This window comes from Natator depressus, chromosome 1 (genome assembly GCF_965152275.1).
Source record: "Natator depressus isolate rNatDep1 chromosome 1, rNatDep2.hap1, whole genome shotgun sequence".
NCBI classification, from domain to species: Eukaryota; Metazoa; Chordata; order Testudines; family Cheloniidae; genus Natator; species Natator depressus.
This window is the reverse complement of record NC_134234.1, coordinates 255,445,847-255,465,076: the sequence shown is the minus strand read 5'-3', so window position 1 is coordinate 255,465,076 and position 19,230 is coordinate 255,445,847. Positions and strand designations below refer to the sequence as shown.

The window sequence follows — 19,230 nt, the reverse complement described above, 5'->3', positions numbered from 1 at the left end:
CCTTTTAGAAACTTTCCCTTATTTCATTCTTTGAACCAGACATCCTCCCGACTTCAAGAAAACATTCTACAAATATGTTAGAAGTAAGAGGAAGACCAAGGACCAAGACCAACAGAAAATGTGGAAATAGCAGAAGTGCTAAATGACTTTTTTGTTTCAGTTTTCACCAAAAAGGTTTGTAGTGATTGGACATCTAACATAGTGAATGCCAGTGAAAATGAGGTAGGATAAGAGGCTAAAATAGGGAAAGAATAAGTTAAAAATTACTTAGACAAGTTAGATGTCTTCAAGTCACCAGGGCCTGATTAAATACATCCTAGAATACTCAAGGAACTGACTGAGGAGATATCTGAGGTATTACCAATTATCTTCGAAGAGTCATGGAAGACGGGAGAGATTTCCAGAGGACTGGAAAAGGGAAAATATAGTGCCAATCTATAAAAAGGGAAATAAGGACAACTGGGGGAATTAAAGACCAGTCAGCTTAACTTCTGTACCTGGAAAGATAATGGTGCAAATTATTAAGCAATCAATTTGCAAAGACCTTGAAGATAATTAGATGATAAATAACAGTCAGCATGTATTTGTCAAGAACAAATCTTGTCAAACCAATCTAATAGCTTTCTTTGAGAGGGTAACAAGCCTTGTGAATAGGGGGGAAGCAGTGGATGTGGTATATCTTGACTTTAGTAAGGCTTCTGATACCATCTCACAAGACTTACTTAAAAACAAACTAGGGAAATACTACCTAGATAGAGCTACAAAAGGTGGGTGCATAACTGGTTGGAAAACCATTCCAAGAGAATAGTTATCAGTGGTTCACAGTCAAGCTGGAAGGACATATCAAGTGGGGTCCCGCAGGGATCAGTTCTGGGTCCGGTTTTGTTCAATATCTTCATCAATGATTTAGATAATGGCATAGAGAGTACACTTATAAAGTTTGCAAACAATACCAAGCTGGGAGTGCTTTGAGGATAGGATTAAAATTCAAAATGATCTGGACAAACTGGAGAAATGGTCAGAAGTAAAGAGGATGAAATTCAATAAGGACAAATGCAAAGTACTCCACTTAGGAAGGAACAATCAGTTGCACACATACAAAATGGGAAATGAATGACTAAGAAGGAGTACTGCGGAAGAGGATCTGGAGGTCATAGTGGATCACAAGCTAAATATGAGTCAACAGTGTAACACTGTTGCAAAAAAAAAAAAAAAGCAAACATAATTCTGGGGTGTATTAGCAGGAGTGTTGTAAGCAAGACACAAGAAGTAATTCTTCCACTCTACTCTGCGCTAATTAGGCCTCAGCGAGAGTATTGTGTCCAGTTCTGGGCACCACATTTCAGGATAGATGTGGACAAACTGGAGAAAGTCCAGAGGAGAGCAACAAAAATGATTAAAGGTCTAGAAAACATGACCTATGAGGGAAGATTGAAAAAAATGGGTTTGTTTCGTTTAGAAAAGAGAAGACCGAGAGGGGACCTGATAACAGTTTTGCAGTACATAAAGACTGTTACAAGGAGAAGGAAGGTAAATTGTTGTCATTAACCTCTGACGATAGGACAAGAAGCAATGGGCTTAAATTGAAGCAAGGGTGGTTTAGGTTGGACATTAGGAAAAACTTCCTAACTGTCACGATAGTTAAGCACTGGAATAAATTGCCTATGAAATCTCCATCACTGGAGATTTTTAAGAGCAGGTTAGACAAACACATGTCAGGGATGGTCTAGATCTGAGGTGGGTAAACTATGGCCCGCGGGCCACATAGAATCATAGAATATCAGGGTTGGAAGGGACCTCAGGAGGTCATCTAGTCCAACCCCCTGCTCAAAGCAGGACCAATCCCCAATTTTTGCCCCAGATCCCTAAATGGTCCCCTACAAGGATTGAACTCACAACCCTGGATTTAGCAGGCCAATGCTCAAACCACTGAGCTATCCCTCCCCCCCAGTAAATCCGGCTTGCGGGACCGTCCTGCCCAGTCCTTGAACTCCTGGCCGGAGATGCTAGCCTCCAGCCCCTCCCCTGCTGTCCCCCCTCTCCCGCAGCCATGCCGCTGTGTGGGCAGTGCTCTGGCCCACTGCTCCTGCTGGTCAGCGTAGCTTGCACCCACCCACCTCCGAGGCTTTCCAATAAGCCTGTCCTGCCGCTCTGGGCGGCATGGCAAGGGGGCGGGTAGCGTGGGGAGAGGGGGTTGGATAAGGGGCAGGAAGTCCTGGGGGGCAGTCAGAGGACAGGGAGTGGTTGGATGGGGTGCAGGTTCTGGGGGGGGGTCAGGAGACAGGGTGCAGGGGGGGTTGGATAGGGGGTGGGGTCCCGGGAGAGGGTGGTCAGGGGACAAGGAACGGGGGGGGTTGAACGGGTCAGGGGTTCTGAGGGGGGAGTCAGGGGGCGGGAAGTGGGAGGGGATGGATACGGGGCAAGGGCCAGGCTGTTTGGGGAGGCACAGCCTTCCCTACCCGACCCTCCATACCGTTTTGCAACCCCGATGTGGCCCTTGGGCCAAAAAGTTTGCCCACTCCTGGTCTAGATAATACCATGAGTGCAGGGGACTAGAGTAGATGACCTCTCAAGGTCCCTTCCAGTCCTATGATTCTATGATTATGTAAAAAGAGATTTATTTTCAGTAGCTCATTTAGTCTGAGACTGAGCTGAGACTGCCAACATGGGGAATACATTATTGCTAAATATGGTATTGGTTTTCAGTCCTGTTTCACTAGTAATTGGACTGAAACCCGTAACACTGCATATTAGGATACTGAGCAGCCATTGTATGGTAACATTTTGAAATCATGTCTCGTTTGGGATTGTAATGGAATGAGTGACCTTGGGGGTGAGGAGTGGGGATGGGGCGCACTCGGGGGAGGGGGCAGAACTGGGTGGGAAGAGGTGGAGGTTTGGGAGAAGGGGTGGGGTGGGAGTATGGCGTGGAGTGGAGCAGGGGTGGGAAGAGGTGAGGCGGGGGTGGCGGCTTGGGGTCAGATGGGGTCGTGGCCTGGGGCAAAGCAGGGGGGTTAAGCACCCCCGGGGCCAGAAGGAAGCTGGCACCTGTGAAAGGAACCAACATGGACATTCTCACCACACACATCAGTGTTATCTTAAAAATAAAACCTATGGGAACCGAGGTATGACAGAAAAGCTGTTGGGCAGGAGTTGAAGAGATAAGGAGAAAAGACCTTGAGGAGAAAAGCGATTGTAAAACTTATCTAAATTAAAACTTGGAAATAGAGGGGGGGACTGTCTTGAATTGATTTGTTAACTAAAGTGGTAATTAGCTCTGACATCATTTGTTAGTTAAAGGGTATAAAAGTAGGGTGACCAGATGTCCCGATTTTATAGGGACAGTCCTGATATTTGGGACGTTTTCTTATATAGGTGCCTATTACCCTTCACGCCCTGTCCTGATTTTTTACACATTCTATCTGGTCACCCTATATAAGAGTTGTGATTTTGAGGTTTCTTTGTCAGACTCTACCTGATCATGCTGGAACATGCCAGGATGAGATGGTTCCCTGTAGGTCTGGCCTACTTGTAAGTATACCAATCAGCTGCTTATGAATACTTTGTTTACTCCTGGGGGAATTCTGCACCAAACAATTAAAAATTCTGCACACAATATTTTAAAATTCTGCATATTTTGTTTGTCAAAATAACACAATATAATCAAGCCAGTTTTAATTATTTTGGTAATTTATTTCAAAATACCTGTCAGCAAGTATGGCTGTAACAATACAGACAACAAAAAAGATTCAGGAAATATTTCTTGACAAAGAGATTCCTTTCTAGGCATATTAATACAGAACTTTGAACAATAATGCATTTAAACTACAATGCAGAACCGTATTTCCTGCACCCCTCAGAAGCAGTGCAAAGGCTTGGGGAAGTCAGGGGTAACAAAGGAGCGAGGGAGAGGGAAGTAATTGCTGGGAAGGAGCCTGGGAGTGAATCTGTAGGGTTGTTGGGTGTGGGTGGGAGAAATATGGAACAAGTTTTTTGGGGGGATTGTTAGGGAGTTAGGGAGCCTCCCCCACACAGACCCTTGCTGACCCCCTAGCCTCTCTCACTCAATCAGGCACATCTGCCCCCCGTCCCGACATGTCCCTGTACCCCCACTCAGCCACCCCTCTTCCCTTGTCCCCATGCATCCCTGCACCTCCCCTCCCCCTGTCCCCATGTGTCCCTGCATTCCCACTCAGCCACTCCCACCCCCCTGCATCCCCACTCAGACACTTTCCTCCCTTCTGTCCCCATGTGTCCTTGCACCCCCTGGTTCGCCTGTGTCCCTGCACCCCCACTCCCATTCAGCCCCGGCTGTCACCTCACTAGCTCCTGTGCCCCCACCCCAATCTGTCCCTCTCACTAGCCTTTCTGAACCCCAGATTATATGACCCTCCAGCAGCCCCATGTGCCCCACTCTGTCCATCCCCACCATATTCTGTGCTTCCTCACCTGGCCCCACGGGCAAGGCGCTCTGAAGAAGGCAGATACTGCCCCCTCCCTCCCTATGGAGGGCTGCTCCAACCCTGAGCTGGCTTCCCTCTCTTCTGGCACCACAGCAGCTCCTGGTGGGTGAAAAGTGTAACTGCAACACCTCCCTGGCAGAATGTATTTTCTGCAGGGGAAAAAAATCTGCAGGGGACATGAATTCTGCATGTGCGCAGTGGAGCAGAATTTCCCCAGGAGTAAATTTGTTACTGTACTGGGTGTAGTACATGCTTATTTTTCAATTAGTAGGCATGTTTACAGCAATTGTATAAAACACCGTTGGGCCAAATTTATGGTCAAACTGGTGTCTGGTACTCTCCCATATTAATAATTTCTAATATTATTAATAATTCCAACAGCACAGAAGGGAACTAGTGACCTTTTAACAACCTAATTTCCTTTTTGAAATTCCTCCATATGTCAGGGCCAGACTTTTCTACACCTCTTATTTCAGCAAGGTACCAGGCAATCAGTGCAGAACAGTTGGGTAAATCTGAAGCAAGAAAGTATTTCACTAAGGGTATGTCTACACTACGAAATTAGATCAATTTTAAAGAAGTCGATTTTTAGAATTCAATTTCATACAGTCGATTGCGTATGTCCACACTAAGCACATTAAGTCGGCGGAGTGCATCCTCACTATTGTGGCTAGCATCGACTTACGGAGCGGTGCACTGTGGGTAGCTATCCCACAGTTCCCGCAGTCTCCGCCGCCCATTCTGGGTTAAGCTCCCAATGCCTGACGGGGCAAAAACATTGTCGCGGGTGGTTTTGGGTACATGTCATCAGTCGCCCCACCCTCCGTGAAAGCAATGGCAGATAATTGTTTCGCGCCTTTTTTCCTGGGTTACCTGTGAAAACGCCATTCCACAGCAAGCATAAAGCCCTCTCAGCTCACTGTCACCATTGCTGTTGTGGGCAAGTCTACTGTGGGGGCTGCTGTGATCCAAGTAGCCAACGCAATCATTAACGTTCTTTTATCAAGGGTAGTGACTCTAGGAAATGTGCAGGCCTTTTTAGATTTTAGGTGCATCATATTCCTGTCCTTTGCCGCTGGTGAAGAAGTCTTGCAGCCATCCATTCCAGTCTGGTTGGCGCTGTAACACCCCACAGCACTTCTGTGGTTGACACATGTAACAGCTCCAGGGCTCTTGCTCTTTTGCCGTGGCCGAGGTACCTTGCCCTACCAGGACCTCCAAGCTTTCGACACAGAAGCACTTGCAGCAGCTGGCATTGCTACACAGTAGCAGCTCCTGGGTGCCTTTGAAGCAGACGGTGCAGTAGGACTGCTAGCTGTCCTCGTTGGACATGTAGCTTGGTCGGGGTTCTGGGAACGTCTTCCCTGCCCATCTCCTAGCAACCTCGTCGGGGAGGAGTACAGAAGTCGATTTTAAGAGCCCTTTAGGTCGACAGAACAGGGTTGGTTGTGTGGACGCAGTCATTTTTAAATCGACCTAACGCAGCTACATTCGACCTAACCCCATAGTGTAGACCAGGGCTAAGTCTTCTAGCACTGCGAGGTGCAAATTCCAATTAGCAGTCCTAACAGATTGACTAAAGAGCTGCAAAGACTCACCCACAGCTGGCACTTGTCCCAGCATCTTCAACTTTTTCCTGGTGCTCAATGTACTTCTTCTCCAACCTTGTCAATTCAGTGTTTGGATGCACTAATTACAGCCCCAAGCATTGTGTTTAACCAGATCCTCCACACTAGTATTCTCCAAAGATTCATTTACTAGTCAGTACTCTTTGTCTCTCCACTGATGCCTAAAAATGACCAAGACCAAAGTAAAAACACAGATTTTGTAATAAATTACTTTGGGATTATCATTATTTTGCATCTGATGAAGTGAGCTGTAGCTCACGAAAGCTTATGCTCAAATAAATTTGTTAGTCTCTAAGGTGTCACAAGTACTCCTTTTATTATGTTATGTAACTTTGTGCATACCGTTTGTGGATGGATTCCAGTAACTTCTGGCTGCATGCGGACATCATAACCAGTGCCTCATTACAACTCTTTTGGTGTAACAAACAGAGCTGATAATCAATACCACAGAACCTCTTCTTTTTTGCTGATGACAGCAAATCAAGTTGAAGCACTCCTTCCATGCATAGTAATCTGTAACATTAAAAAAATTAATCAGCTATCATATTCGGAGAATTAACTAATAACACAGTACTGTCAGTTGATGGTCATAGTTTAATTATGTGAGGGCTGCATGTATGACATACTTGTGTTAAAGTATAATTAAAAAACACTGTTTTTAAAACTTTTTCTCAAATATATATCTACATAATTGTTCTGGGTTTGTCACATTTGGTACCATTGTGTTCACGGGAGAAAGGGCTTTCAAATGATACCCAACTCAACCTACTTCCAACCACATTATATCAACATTTCCTCTACCCAGAGGGCCTGGAGCTGGGAATGTGTGGTGGAGGCAGGGATTGAGTCCCCTTTGCTATGCTGCAGAGGGTGACACCATTGAAATAATGATTCTGTAGATTTTTGACAAATCAAATGACATCACCCTTAACCTTCTATCATTAACTTGCCAACGGAATTATAATGCTCCCAGACTGTAATGTCATTAACAGGATATCGAACTAGATGAATCACTGGATCTGATCTTGTATAACCCTATGGAAACCGAACTTCTGTCACACCCCACAGAAGTAACTCCAGGTTAGGGCTGAGCCATATATGCAGATTGTGTATTTGTCATCTTAAAATGTTCCCATGGTAAATCCAGAGGTATCCAAAGGGTTAAGCATGTCATCCAGATATCAACTCCCTGCCAGCATTATGCTCTCAACATTCCAGACACTGGTTTAATTCATAAATAAAGAAAACTGCAGCCCAGCAACAACATATTACTCACACTCTTCTTCAGGGTTCATCACCACAGTAGAAAGTATTACTGTTATTGGGTGTTAGTTACATCACATCTGAAGAAGGGAGGAGTGTGCAAAAGGAAGAAACAAAAAGGGTCAGAGTTAGAAAGCTGCAATAGCTATGCAATCCAGAGCTGGCACTAGGCATAAGTAGATTAAGCAATTGCTGAGGCCCCAAGCAGCAAAAGGGAGCCCCTCATTCACTTTTTATTATGGCATTGTGTATGGGGGGGCCTCACAAAATATTCCTGCTTTGGGCCTCCAATGGATGCTATCCCACAACAGTGTGCAGACTGTGGGAGCTAGAGCAAGGGAGTCTCTGACCCATGCATAGGGTGTAAACCCAAAACACCATGCATGGCTACAGCCAGCTCCAAACTGCAACCCCCTCCAACTCCTCCTCTGTCCTTTGTCTCTTCCCCGGGTCCAGGAGGCCACCTGATCTCTTTGTTCTCCAACACCTTCAGTTGGCACTTTGCAGGGGAGGGGCCCAGGACATCAGTTGCCAGGAGACAGGGTGTCAGCCATTCTCTGTGCAGACAGCCTAGGGCTCTGCAACAATCACACACACTTACCCCACCACCTAGATACTTAAGAAATGCATAGGGGAAACTGAGGCACCCACACAGTATTCAGAGAAAACATTTAAGAACATTCCCACTTTGTCACAGTGGAGGAGGGGCAGCTCAGTGCAGAGAGAGATGAAGAGAATGGGCTAGAACCAGGGAGAAGGTAGGTACCAGCTCTATGTGGGCGGGGATTCTGTTTACCCCCTCCCCAGCCCTGCTGCGCTTGCAGTTTACCCCTGGCTGCTCCCTTGCTCCAGGGACCAACCCTAGCGCCCGCCCCACTGTGCTTTTGCTCCTGGCCCCTTTTACAATCATTCCCGGGGGGCCCACAAATATATTTGGAGCCAGGCCCACAAAAAGTTAATCGGGCCCTGGCTACAGGAGCTGTTAAATGGCGGTGCTGAGGGTCTGACTCCTGCCCGGGCTGCAGCTCAAACTCTGTGCAGGGCAAGGCACTGAGCAGGCAGCACAGGCCAATACAAGGGGTGCGCAATCCACGGCGGTCTGTACGGTCCATACACGGTGGCCTGCAGGGTCGCTACTCTAGCAGGGCACCAAGCAACACCGGCTGAGGCCGTGGGTGACGTGACTAACCCATGGCCAGGCTGCAGGCGCGTGCTCCCTGGCCGTGGGGAGTCAGGTCCGCTCTCGGCACAGGGGGCGAACAGATTGCAGTGACGTCATCACTCGCGTGGAACTGCGCCCGGAGCGTTCAGGCTACGTAAGCGTGTGCGAGGCGGGGACAGAGCACGCGCTGTACGTGGGGCGGGTTGGCCGCGCGCGTGCGCGGGGACACCCGGGGGTGGCTGTTGAGCCAGGGAGGTCGGGGCTGGCCAGCGGTGAGTAGGGGGCTCCCCGGGAGGGGGACACCGCGGCCGCTGCCTGTCCCCGCCGGGCGGCCCCGGCCCCGGCCCGGCCCCGGCCTCTCCTCGGGCTTCCCCCTCCTGCGGGAAACCCCCCCGGTCCTGCCCCGCTGCTGCCGCCCTCCCCCCCCCCCCCGCGCGGGGCGAGCGCTCCCCGGCCACACGGTGTCTCAGGGCCGCGCTGGTGGGGGGCGCCCTGGCACCTGAGGGTGGGGGCTGCCCGCTCGCGCTGCTTTCCGAGGGGGGTCGGGTAGAAATGCCTCGAGCGGGCTCCCCGCCCTGCCCGGAGCCCCGCGGGAACCTGCCCGGGCCCGATGCGCTTTGTGCCACTGCTTTTCCTGCCGGGCTAATCGAGGCTTCTCTTCCTTGCTCAGGAGCGTGGCAGGACTTGGCGAGGAGCTCACGCCTTGCGAGAGGCCGCTTCCCTCCCCAGCCCTTGGCATCTGCTTTTCAGGACACAGCCACTCCCAAAGGGATGGAGAAAGGCAGCTGAGAGGCCCCCAAGGCTCTTGCAAAGGGCCTCTGAGACTGGCCTCATCTTACCTGGTTTGGCTTCGTGGGGGTGGGCATTTCTTCCCAGCCTGCTCTGGATCCTTTTTAGCGGCGCTACGGACCAAAGGAGATGGAAGAAAAGGAGCGATGTGATACATTCCAGCTGGTATCCTGATGCTAAGCGGATTTAAATCTTATTTTGATATTTTTGGAGAGGAGACAGAGGGAAGGAAATACCCCAACAGCAACTTTTTATGGGGTGGGGGAGGAGGGAGGGCGGGAAAAAATGTTACAGATCCCTACGTGATTTTTGCAAGCAAGCAATTACTAAACAAACTGAAGCACAAGAGAAGGGCTTGCCAGCTGGAAGCAGGATTTGCTGATAAAAGAAGGGATCAGTGGGCTCTTGTTTTGATTGTGGAGCAGGGGAGAAACTTCAGACTCCTCTGTTTCTCACCATCTTCCCCACAATTACCCTAAGAAAAAAATGAGTTGCGTGCCATGGAAAGGTGACAAAACCAAATCTGAGTCTCCTGAGCCTCCACAGCTGGCACCACTACGTATTTACCATGAGAAACAGCGTAGGGAGCTGTGTGCTCTCCATGCCCTCAATAATGTCTTCCAGGACAGCAACGCCTTCACCCGGGAAACACTGCAAGAGATTTTCCAGAGGTAGGGAGCACCCTGCACTGGCATTGTTAGTTCCATTTTTGCACTTCGTTGCTGGGATGAGTTTCTGAAATACCCTTTCTGTGTGTGGCAAGGGGGAGAGGAAGGTTGTTCAGAATCTGACACTGCTGAAGGCTAGACATGGCATCTTCTCTATTCTGTCACATAAATCTCCTATATTAATGATGGAAAAACCCTGATCTTCTTTCCCCCCCCCCCCCCCAATGGTTTCCTGTCCCTCATACTGTTCAGGCTGCCACTGTAGGGTGCAAGGACTCAGTTGCAGATGCCCTTATGTAATAGGCCCGCTTTAATTATCTCTCCCTCCCCAATGCTCTTTCCACCTGGTTCCCAAATTTCCTCCCTTCCTGTTTTTTAAAAGGTAAATTATTCCCATCAGAATACTTTGTTTGCCTTGTGGTCATGTGGTTGGCCTGAGAGTGGGGAGGGTAGGAGAGGACTGAAAAATGGGTCAGAATGAAAAAATTTTGACGTAGTTCTGTCCAAAAACTTCTAAACAGCTGCAAGTTAGAGCTTATGTCTACTTCCTGTGCTGTTCTGTGATCAAATGAGTGACTCTTGGTGTTCATTTATGAATGAAATACTATTGCCTCTATATTTTCACACAGGCAAGGTCCTGTATACTCTGGCAAGCAAGATCTAAATTCTGCAGCTAGTTCCCTATGATCTGTGACACTGTGGTGCAAATCCTGCAGCTGTGTTGGATAACTTTTAAATATGGAGTTTTTTGTTTAAATATGAAAAGAAATAATCCAGTCAAAAGCCTTGATTTTTATGATCAAATTCAAAGTGTTTTATGCTTTTCCTACACTTTCATGGGAGCACTTGTGAATACTACTCTGAAAGTCACTTCCTTCCACCAATATACTAAAGGGAATCCCCTTTGATTCTCCATCTCTATCCAGAGTCGTCATTGCAGATTAATCTAATTTGGGCTGGAGGTCCATTACCAGAATCTGATAGTCTAGAATATGTGAGAAGCCAAGCTCCATGTAAATAAATGTGCTGGAACTTCATGCCAGGGGACGTGACCTAAAGTCTTTTCTGCCATTGATCAAGGTTTGTGTAGTCCCTCAATGCTGACAACACAATAGCAGTATTCTGTATCAGTGAGCAGGGAGGTGTTTTCCCCCAGCTACTCTTCTGAGAAGCCACGGTCCCATGAGAATGGTATCCGGCTCGCCCATGTATCTTTCTTTGATTATCTCTAACACATTTTCTTTTTCAATTTTAAATCGGACTACAATACTATCATGAGTAGTCTTCAAAATGGACCATAATTAACATACTGATCAAGAAGTGGAGCTGTCCATCAGTGGTCAGCAATGAAAAGTGTTGGTGGTTTTGTTCCAGCACAGGGACAGAAACGTAATCGTGGATCATTTCTATTGGACTGGGCTTCTGTGTTGAAGATCTTTCTCAGAAGTGGAAGAGGTTTTGCATATGGGTAGTAGAAAAGAACCTATCTTGGATTACTTGCTGAACTTAATTGAAGGCAAGAAGAGGTTGAAGGACTATGGGCCATCTTCAGCATACTGGGCTTCAGTTGACAATTCCACTGTCTTCAGTCATCTCACTGTGTGTCATCAGATTCCCTAGAGGTTTGGTAAATGTATCCCCACCAAACAGTGAACTCACTGAACATGGGATCTAAACCTGGGGGTGACAAAACTAATGACTTGCCCTTTGAGTCCTTACCAGTCACCAAAGACAGCCTTTGTAACCGTAATCACATCTACAAGAAGAGTTATTGAATTGCAGGCTTTAATAGTTGATCCCCCAACCTTTGTTGTATTCCATAGAGACAAAATGTGTCCTACATATTCATCCCAAATATATAGCAAAAGTTGTGTCCAGGCTTCCATCTGAATTAGACCACTCATATCCTGGTATTCTTCAGACCTTATTCCTATTCACAAGAAGTTAGATTGCATGCCCTAGATGTCAAGAGTCTTTTATTTGCATATCCACACAACATCTGTTAAAGAGGACTAGTTGTGTTCTGAGACCTGATTAGCCAGGATGACAGTACCTTAGGGTCTTGAGGCTTACTCTATTGCACATCAGTGACATACTTCCATAATGATTCTGTTTTATAAATCTGTAGGACGGCTACCTGAAATTCTACACATACATACACAGCTGTACTTGTACAGCTTGGAATCTAGATTGCATACTCTGTTTTGGGAGTGCAGCTTTGCATTCCTTGTGTAATTAAACTCAGCTGATCTATCTTTCTGTGGGTTCTACAGTACAAGTTAAGTGCACATACGAGTAGGAATACATAGAGGCAGCTCTCAAAGAGGAAATGTTACTCACCGGTAACAGTTTGTGTGTTACCTCCGCATATTTATACAACCTGCCCACTTTCCTTTTCTTCTCTGAATTCTACTCCTCTGGAAAGAACAAAATTGGTTGTAGCCTTACAGCTCTCTTATAAATGTGCTTCTGGACTTTTTTGTGCCCAGCGGGCACTGTTTACTAGAATGTAAGCTCTCTGGGGAAGGGTCTGTCTGTCGGGTTCCTCCCCCCCCTGTTTGTACAGTGTCTAGCACAGTGGGGTCCTGGTCTGTGATTGGGGCTCCTAGGTGCTATTATTTCTATTACCATGATGCTCAGCAGCACCAGCCTGCATGTCATATGAGTGTAAATATGCAGAGGCAATATTCTTGAAGAAGTAGAGTTAAGTGTTTGGAAGTGGATATGCTGAAAGAGTTGTGGCCAACTATCTGCAAAAAGCAGCTTTTGTGTGACCGGTGAAAGCCAGTTGAAGTTTTGGGACCATAATTACTTGTGAATATTACTGCCTCTGTTTTTGGCACAGTAATATTCTGATCATGTTAAAAGAAGCAGTAATTTGACCTTTGCTCAGAAACACACCAGTGATATTAGTTGCCTTTCCTATTAACAACTTGTTTCAAGCCTTCCCTCCCTTTTATAGGCCCATCACTTTTGGGTTGGATTACACCAACATAGTCTACTGTAGCTGCCTCTGAAGACTAGAAGCTTATGTTAGTGCAAAATGCTGCCCACTTAGGCACTGATGGCCTGGGACCTGGCTATGTAAAAAGCTGCCTATCCCCTCCTGGTGTCAAAGGCTTTACCGTAGAATGCTCTAGGATCATGGTATTTTTAGTGGACAGCCTTAGCCTGCACAAGTCGTTCCATCTGGCTGTCCACCAAAGTTTGACAGCCTTCAGGGCACAGTGTAAGAACCAAGCAGGCATCTCTGCTCCCCCAGCCATGTGGGAGGAAGAGCACGAGCTCCTGGGGATGGAGCTAATATGTGGGTGACTTTTCCAGCTGGAAGCAACAACCTTTGGACGCTAGTGATGTCATCAAACTAATTTCTTCAATTTAGCCAAATCAGCAGAGGTCATCTTACTTCAACTCCCTCCCACCCTTTTTCCTTATGGGTCCTCTGTAGCTAGCTGCGCTTGCCGGCTATTGGGGGCCCCCCTCAGCTACCCCTCCCCTCTCCCTTTCGCTGCCTCCATTCCTTCCCTAGCCTCTCATTCCTTCCTGCCTTTTCCTCACTGCAAAGCATATTTTAAAAAAATACAAAAACAACAAAATGTAACTGGATATTTGCCAACCATCACTCTAACTGACCTGCTTGTATGATATATGCTTTGCCCCATGCCTTGTCTATTGAGATAGTAAGCTCTTTGGTGGGGAGACTGTCTTCCTATATGTTTGCACAGTACACAGCATGATGGGACCCTGATCCTGATTGTGGCTGCTGTTGAGGTGCTATCACACTACAAACAAACAATAATGTCTAGGCAAGCTTCTGAGTGAATGTTTAAGTGGCAGCAAAGAGAGATTTCCCACCAGCAAGCTTAGCTGTTGAGCTATTATTGTAATAGCATTGACAGTTGGTCCATGCAGTGGTGATACTGCTTGTTTTAATAGGTTTCAGAGTAGCAGCCGTGTTAGTCTGTATTTGCAAAAAGAAAAGGAGTACTTGTGGCACCTTAGAGACTAACCAATTTATTTGAGCATAAGCTTTCGTGAGCTACAGCTCATTTCAGTCTGATGAAGTGAGCTGTAGCTCACGAAAGCTTATGCTCAGATAAATTGGTTAGTCTCTAAGGTGCCACAAGTACTCCTTTTATTCTTGTTTTAATAGGTTCCCAGATGCTACAGTGTTGGATTTTATAAACATGAGTTCTTCTTCCTTGGCAAACATGAAAACATACCAGCAGCCAAACCATTCCAGGGTGCTGTGAGCTCATCCATTCTTATGAGTTTAGTAGGGTCAGACCCAGTCAATACCGGTACTCTCTGGAGGTTTCCTATCTAAATGACATTACCCTTTTCCTTTTGAGTCAGGGCTGAACTAATACCTTGTCAATTTCTCTCTCTGCTGGGTAAGAGAGAGAGCAGAATAGTTCAGGTTGAAGATGCCAGGCTTTGCCAGTTGTCCGATTGGGATTTTGAACAGTGAGGATTTATAACAGGATTGCACAACCTTCCCATTGAATCATCATCTTTCAGCTGAACTTTGCATGGGATACAGGTACAACAACCAGTGCCACTTCTAACTAGCGTATGGATGTATGAGCCTGGGAGATGGATACAATGAACTCCTGCAACAGTATACTTTCACTTTGTGTTCACAGACTGTCTCCCAACACTATGGTGACACCACACAAGAAGAGCATGCTGGGAAACGGAAACTACGATGTGAATGTCATCATGGCTGCGCTTCAGACCAAAGGCTATGAAGCAGTTTGGTGGGACAAGCGCAGGTACTGAGAACCAGCTTTTAATTGCTATAGTTTGGGAAATGGCTGCCTCATGCTAGGGTTTATAACAGAGGAAGTAGGAGAAATAACTGAATACCATCTCTGCTCTCTCTGCTTCCCCAGGGATGTTAATGTCATTGCCCTCTCTAATGTGATGGGCTTCATCATGAATCTGCCCTCCAGCCTCTGCTGGGGTCCCCTGAAGCTCCCCCTTAAACGACAGCACTGGATCTGCGTCCGGGAGGTGGGAGGCACCTACTACAATCTCGACTCCAAACTCAAGATGCCAGAGTGGATTGGAGGTGAAAGTGAGCTCAGGTGAGTCTCCTTCCATCCTAATCCCCTACTCCTAGCCCCTATACAGATTGAGCATCTGCTTTTAACACCTAGTATCTGGTACAATACAGTTCATGCTTTACTGCCACTGGAGAATGGCATGAATTCTGGTAGCAAAGACTGAAGAATGGGAATGAAATTCGTATGCCCCTCCTGGATCTTACCCCATGTGTCTTATTTATGCGAAGCTAAAAAAACAATGTTAGCTAATAGGAGACTTCAAGGTTCAGGAGAGCCTGGGCTTCTTTCCTAAGGCTGCTGGTTTTGTCACCATGATGACTGTAGATTCCTAGATGGTTAATCTGTGGTGACACCTGTAATGGACCGACCTACCATGCTCTGTCATGTTTCTTCAGATGGGGAGCACTTGACAGCCAGTTATTGCATGTGTCCAACAGAGAGATGATTTAATTTGAAAAATGCAGCTTTTTTCCTTAAACAGTTTCTACAGTGGCTAATGAGCCTCTGCCCATTTTTCTGTTCTTTCTGAGATCCAGGTAGCACTTCTGTGCTTGTGCTAAATTTTCCATGTCTTTCAGAGTGTAAAATTGTGGTTCTTACCAATCATGGTCAATGAAGATTCGTGGCATTCGCCCCTCACATGCTGAAAACCATAATGATTAGCCTTGATGCCCCCGACAAATTGATTCCATTTGGAGAATTGTGCTCTAGCAATGTCTGTAGAGCTGGTCATGCCAATCAAGAATTAGTGAATTGAGTGACAACCTAAAATTCCACGTGTGTAACTTCCAGTAGAGAATTCATTCACTCCTATGATTGCTGCTTAATACTGCTGGTTTGGAATGATTAATGTTTCAGTCTCAAGACAGTTGCATTTCAGCATTAAGTGAATGATTCCTGTGTATAAAATTTTGGGAATTTTTTTGGCAAAATATATAAGGGAAATTTAAGACTTTTATTTTCATATTATTTAAGTCCTTCTATCTTTGACTACCGGATAAATCACTCAGTCAAAGAGAGGCTGAAAAAATGTATCGGATCCCAATTCACAGGCTGCCAGTAATCATTCTGTGCCACTAGGTTTACCATGGCATCCTACTTTTTCCTGCCAGTCACTTCACCTTGGGGGGGGGGGGAATGCTGATCTCTGAAACCCAAAGAAGTAAGTTTGTTTATTTCAGTCGCATTACATCTTGCCAATTCACAAGAACAGTGTTGTGTGTCCTTGGAGAATGGGCAAGATTTTTTTGTATAAACTCTAATAATGAGGTTAAGACTATGCCCATGTGGTTCCAAAATAACCTGCCAGGTGGTGTATGCATTTAGTTAGAAATTTAATATGTAGTTGTCAGAAAATTGATTGGGGAGAAAAAAAAAAAAAGACCTTCACCTATTATCTTCCTATGTATTTTGTCACATCTGCTTATTTAATAAGTCTTTACTCCTAAAGGCTTTGCAGAGCCAATACTACTTATTCTGGATTTTGTTGTTTCACCTCACTTTTGCCCTTCTCCTTTCCATAGGAAATTTTTGAAACACCAGCTGAGAGGAAAGAACTGTGAACTTCTGCTGGTGGTGCCAGAGGAGGTGGAAGCACATCAGAGCTGGAGAGCTGACATGTGACCTGGATTTGCCCTGTCTTTTCTCACTACAGCTCCAGTCCCTCCCCCCACAAACCCCTGATGTCTTCTGACCTGGATAATGGGTGCCCTAGCTCTTTTCCTCTGGAACTTCCTTTCCCTGGTCTCTTCTTTTTATATTGATTGTGCAATAGGACAGTGGCATAGGGTATTGTGGGGGCCAGAATGGATGAGGATGGAAGCCAGTCGCTTTTTAATGAGGAGAGTGAGCTCTAAGCTTTTAAGCTGATTACCTTGCATAGTGCTCTTTAAAATACGCTTTGGGGATAGGGTGTTTGGAACACTCCTGCTGATTCTCCCCCATGTCCCAATATCTTAAAGACTGATTGTGGCTGGACACTACTCCCTCCAGACTTAACAAAACTTCTTTGGATGGGAAGTGTCAAGCATGCTGCCTCCTCTCTGAAACAGTCTCTACCCCCAAAGCAAACTATTCTGGATACATTTGCAAATCATGGGGGACTCAGGAAACTCTCGAACACTAGCAATGGTATGGTGCTCTGTAGAATCTCCTGCTTAGTGAGGGTTTGTGCCAAGGGTTAGGGACATCCTATCTTTAAAGAAACTGTTGGGGTAAGTTGGGGGATTCTTCTCTAAAGTTTTTAGGGATTTTTGTTATACAGATGGCTTAGATGCTTCTTTGGATAGGGCAGGCTGATTAGGGAGTAGAAGTGGTAACAAGTTTAGGCTGGTTCAGAAGCATCACATATCTGGAGTAAGAGAGGCCACCAGGGGCTTGTAGAGGGTTTTCTTTGGTGCAGTATATAACATCTTAATTGTTCCTTTATGTGCACTTGTTAGTTCAGGAGCTGATTGCAGAGAAGGGAATAAAACTGAAGGTGTTTAAGAGGAAGGAGGGAGTTGTTCCCTCTTATTTTCCTCCTCTGTGGAAGACTAGCCACGGCCATGAGAGAGGAAGAAAGAGGGTGGAGAAACTCTTCTACAAATAACCTAGAAGTTACGCAAAGCAAAATCAAAGCGAGGCATTGTAATTGTAGATTTCTCTGCCTCCTGCTGTCACTAGCAGTTACTGGGGGAGATGTGTACAGGGTTCATGAGAGAGTCTTCCTGATGGTAAGGGCAGACTGTCTAGCATGGTAGCTGAACCAAGTACTTTGGTTTTGGCTGACAGACATTCCCCCTGACTGCTGAATCACCTCACCCTCTGTTCCCTCCTGCAGAGAAGAGTGACTATGACAGGGAGACTCCAGTAGGAATCTTTCACTCAGTTTTTTTTCTATGCCACCCGGTGCTGGGTGTAGTTTAATCATTCCTTCCACAGCAGAAAGGAAAGGGTGAGTTTGGGATGAACTTCACACTACTGTTGACTCTTCCTGGTCAAGCTACGTTACAACTGTTTGTCTCATTTCCTAATGCACATGCTGTCCTCCCAGTTATAACAGCAAGTGTAGAACAGTGATGGAAACCACCCTGGGTAAGCCAGTGTCTGAAGCTAAACTTACAAACCATCAAAGCCTTCCCTTTGCAACAGAAAACAGAGGCCATGTGGCAACAGGACAAGAGTGGCGGCGTGGTCAACCCCGGACATCCTACAGGTACCATGCTGCAGCCTCCTGACAACAGATTGGCAGTGGCTCTTCTGCATGTTCTGCAGTCCAAACCCAATGTTTCTATTTCTACTTCCTTCTTACCACATTCCAATGACCAAAACCAGCTGGCAGAATTTTTAAACACATCACAAGGAATTCTGCTAATGACTTGAAGCCATTTTCTAAAAGGGAAGGAAAAAAACAGCAAAAGAATTTTCTATGTTGATTAAAATCGCACTTTGGAGAGACCCTGTTTGCATGGAAGCTGCAAGCCAATGGATCAGTGCACAATATGCAAAGATGTTTTAAAAACATTGTAGGGCTGCCTCCTTATATTTGTATCTAATGTCACTGCTTAACCCCCAGGGAAAAGGTGTGATCCAGCTGCTCAGGAAAAGGGAAACTGTATGATCACATCCCTGGGGAATAGTGCTGTGGTGACAGATGGAGGGGAAACAGACTAATCTCACTGCTTAGGAGTGGGGAAGCCCATGTTTGTTTTCTTGCTTGTTTGGTTTTGTTATAGCCTTGTCTTGGGTTTGTTTACAGAGATGTATTTTGTTTAACCAAATATTAAAAATGGAAAAATCTCCATATAAAGTGTCCTGTCACTTCTGTGTGTTCAGCTGAATTGTTCTGTAACATGGTATGTAAAGGAAAAAATAAATTGTTCTTTGTTATGAAGTTGTGGCCTTCTTGGGAGAAACTACCTTCATCAAACTGCTTCTGAACTCTGATATGGAACCCATCTAGTTGACTCTAGGTAGCCCTAAGATACCACTCTTGAGACATTGCTAAGTTATCCAAAACTTCTTACCTATCTAAGCTGTCTTAGGTTGGAACCATCTCCTCTCCCACCCCATCACAGCTAACACTGTACACATAAAGCTGGAGAATAACCACCCATCTAGGTGCAAAGCAGTAACAGCTATTCTAGTCTTCCATTAGTATCTGGGGCCATGAACGTTGAGCCCTCAAGATGCAAATCCACAAGGGAT

General features: G+C 46.1%; 1 protein-coding gene and 1 long non-coding RNA gene across 3 annotated transcripts; one reads left to right on the top strand and one right to left on the bottom strand.

The window, feature by feature from the left end:
- Window positions 1-6,116: 6,116 nt before the first annotated feature.
- On the bottom strand, window positions 6,117-8,627 carry LOC141986026 (uncharacterized). Its single transcript, XR_012639106.1, has 3 exons — window positions 8,544-8,627; window positions 6,434-6,604; window positions 6,117-6,252 (listed from the first exon to the last, which is right to left on the bottom strand). It is a non-coding gene; the product is annotated as an uncharacterized LOC141986026 (long non-coding RNA).
- A 953-nt stretch (window positions 8,628-9,580) lies between these two features.
- JOSD1 (Josephin domain containing 1) lies at window positions 9,581-18,832 on the top strand. 2 transcript variants are annotated; one of them, XM_074941577.1, is made up of 4 exons: window positions 9,581-9,976; window positions 14,620-14,748; window positions 14,869-15,063; window positions 16,566-18,832. In XM_074941577.1, exons 1-4 carry the CDS (start codon window positions 9,792-9,794, stop codon window positions 16,663-16,665), a joined length of 609 nt encoding a protein of 202 aa, XP_074797678.1. In that variant the 5' UTR covers window positions 9,581-9,791; the 3' UTR covers window positions 16,666-18,832. The 2 variants fall into 2 exon arrangements, with proteins under 2 accessions (XP_074797678.1, XP_074797679.1); XM_074941578.1 differs by having other exon boundaries at window positions 9,879-10,001.
- The last annotated feature ends 398 nt before the right edge of the window (window positions 18,833-19,230 follow it).

Bases quoted from the DNA above. Each gene is read 5' to 3' on its own strand.
- JOSD1 (XM_074941577.1), top strand. From the start codon at position 9,792: ATGAGTTGCGTGCCATGGAAAGGTGACAAAACCAAATCTGAGTCTCCT. The intron at 9,977-14,619 runs GTAGGGAGCACC...TTGTGTTCACAG, and splicing joins CTGCAAGAGATTTTCCAGAG to ACTGTCTCCCAACACTATGG. The intron at 15,064-16,565 runs GTGAGTCTCCTT...TCCTTTCCATAG, and splicing joins GGAGGTGAAAGTGAGCTCAG to GAAATTTTTGAAACACCAGC.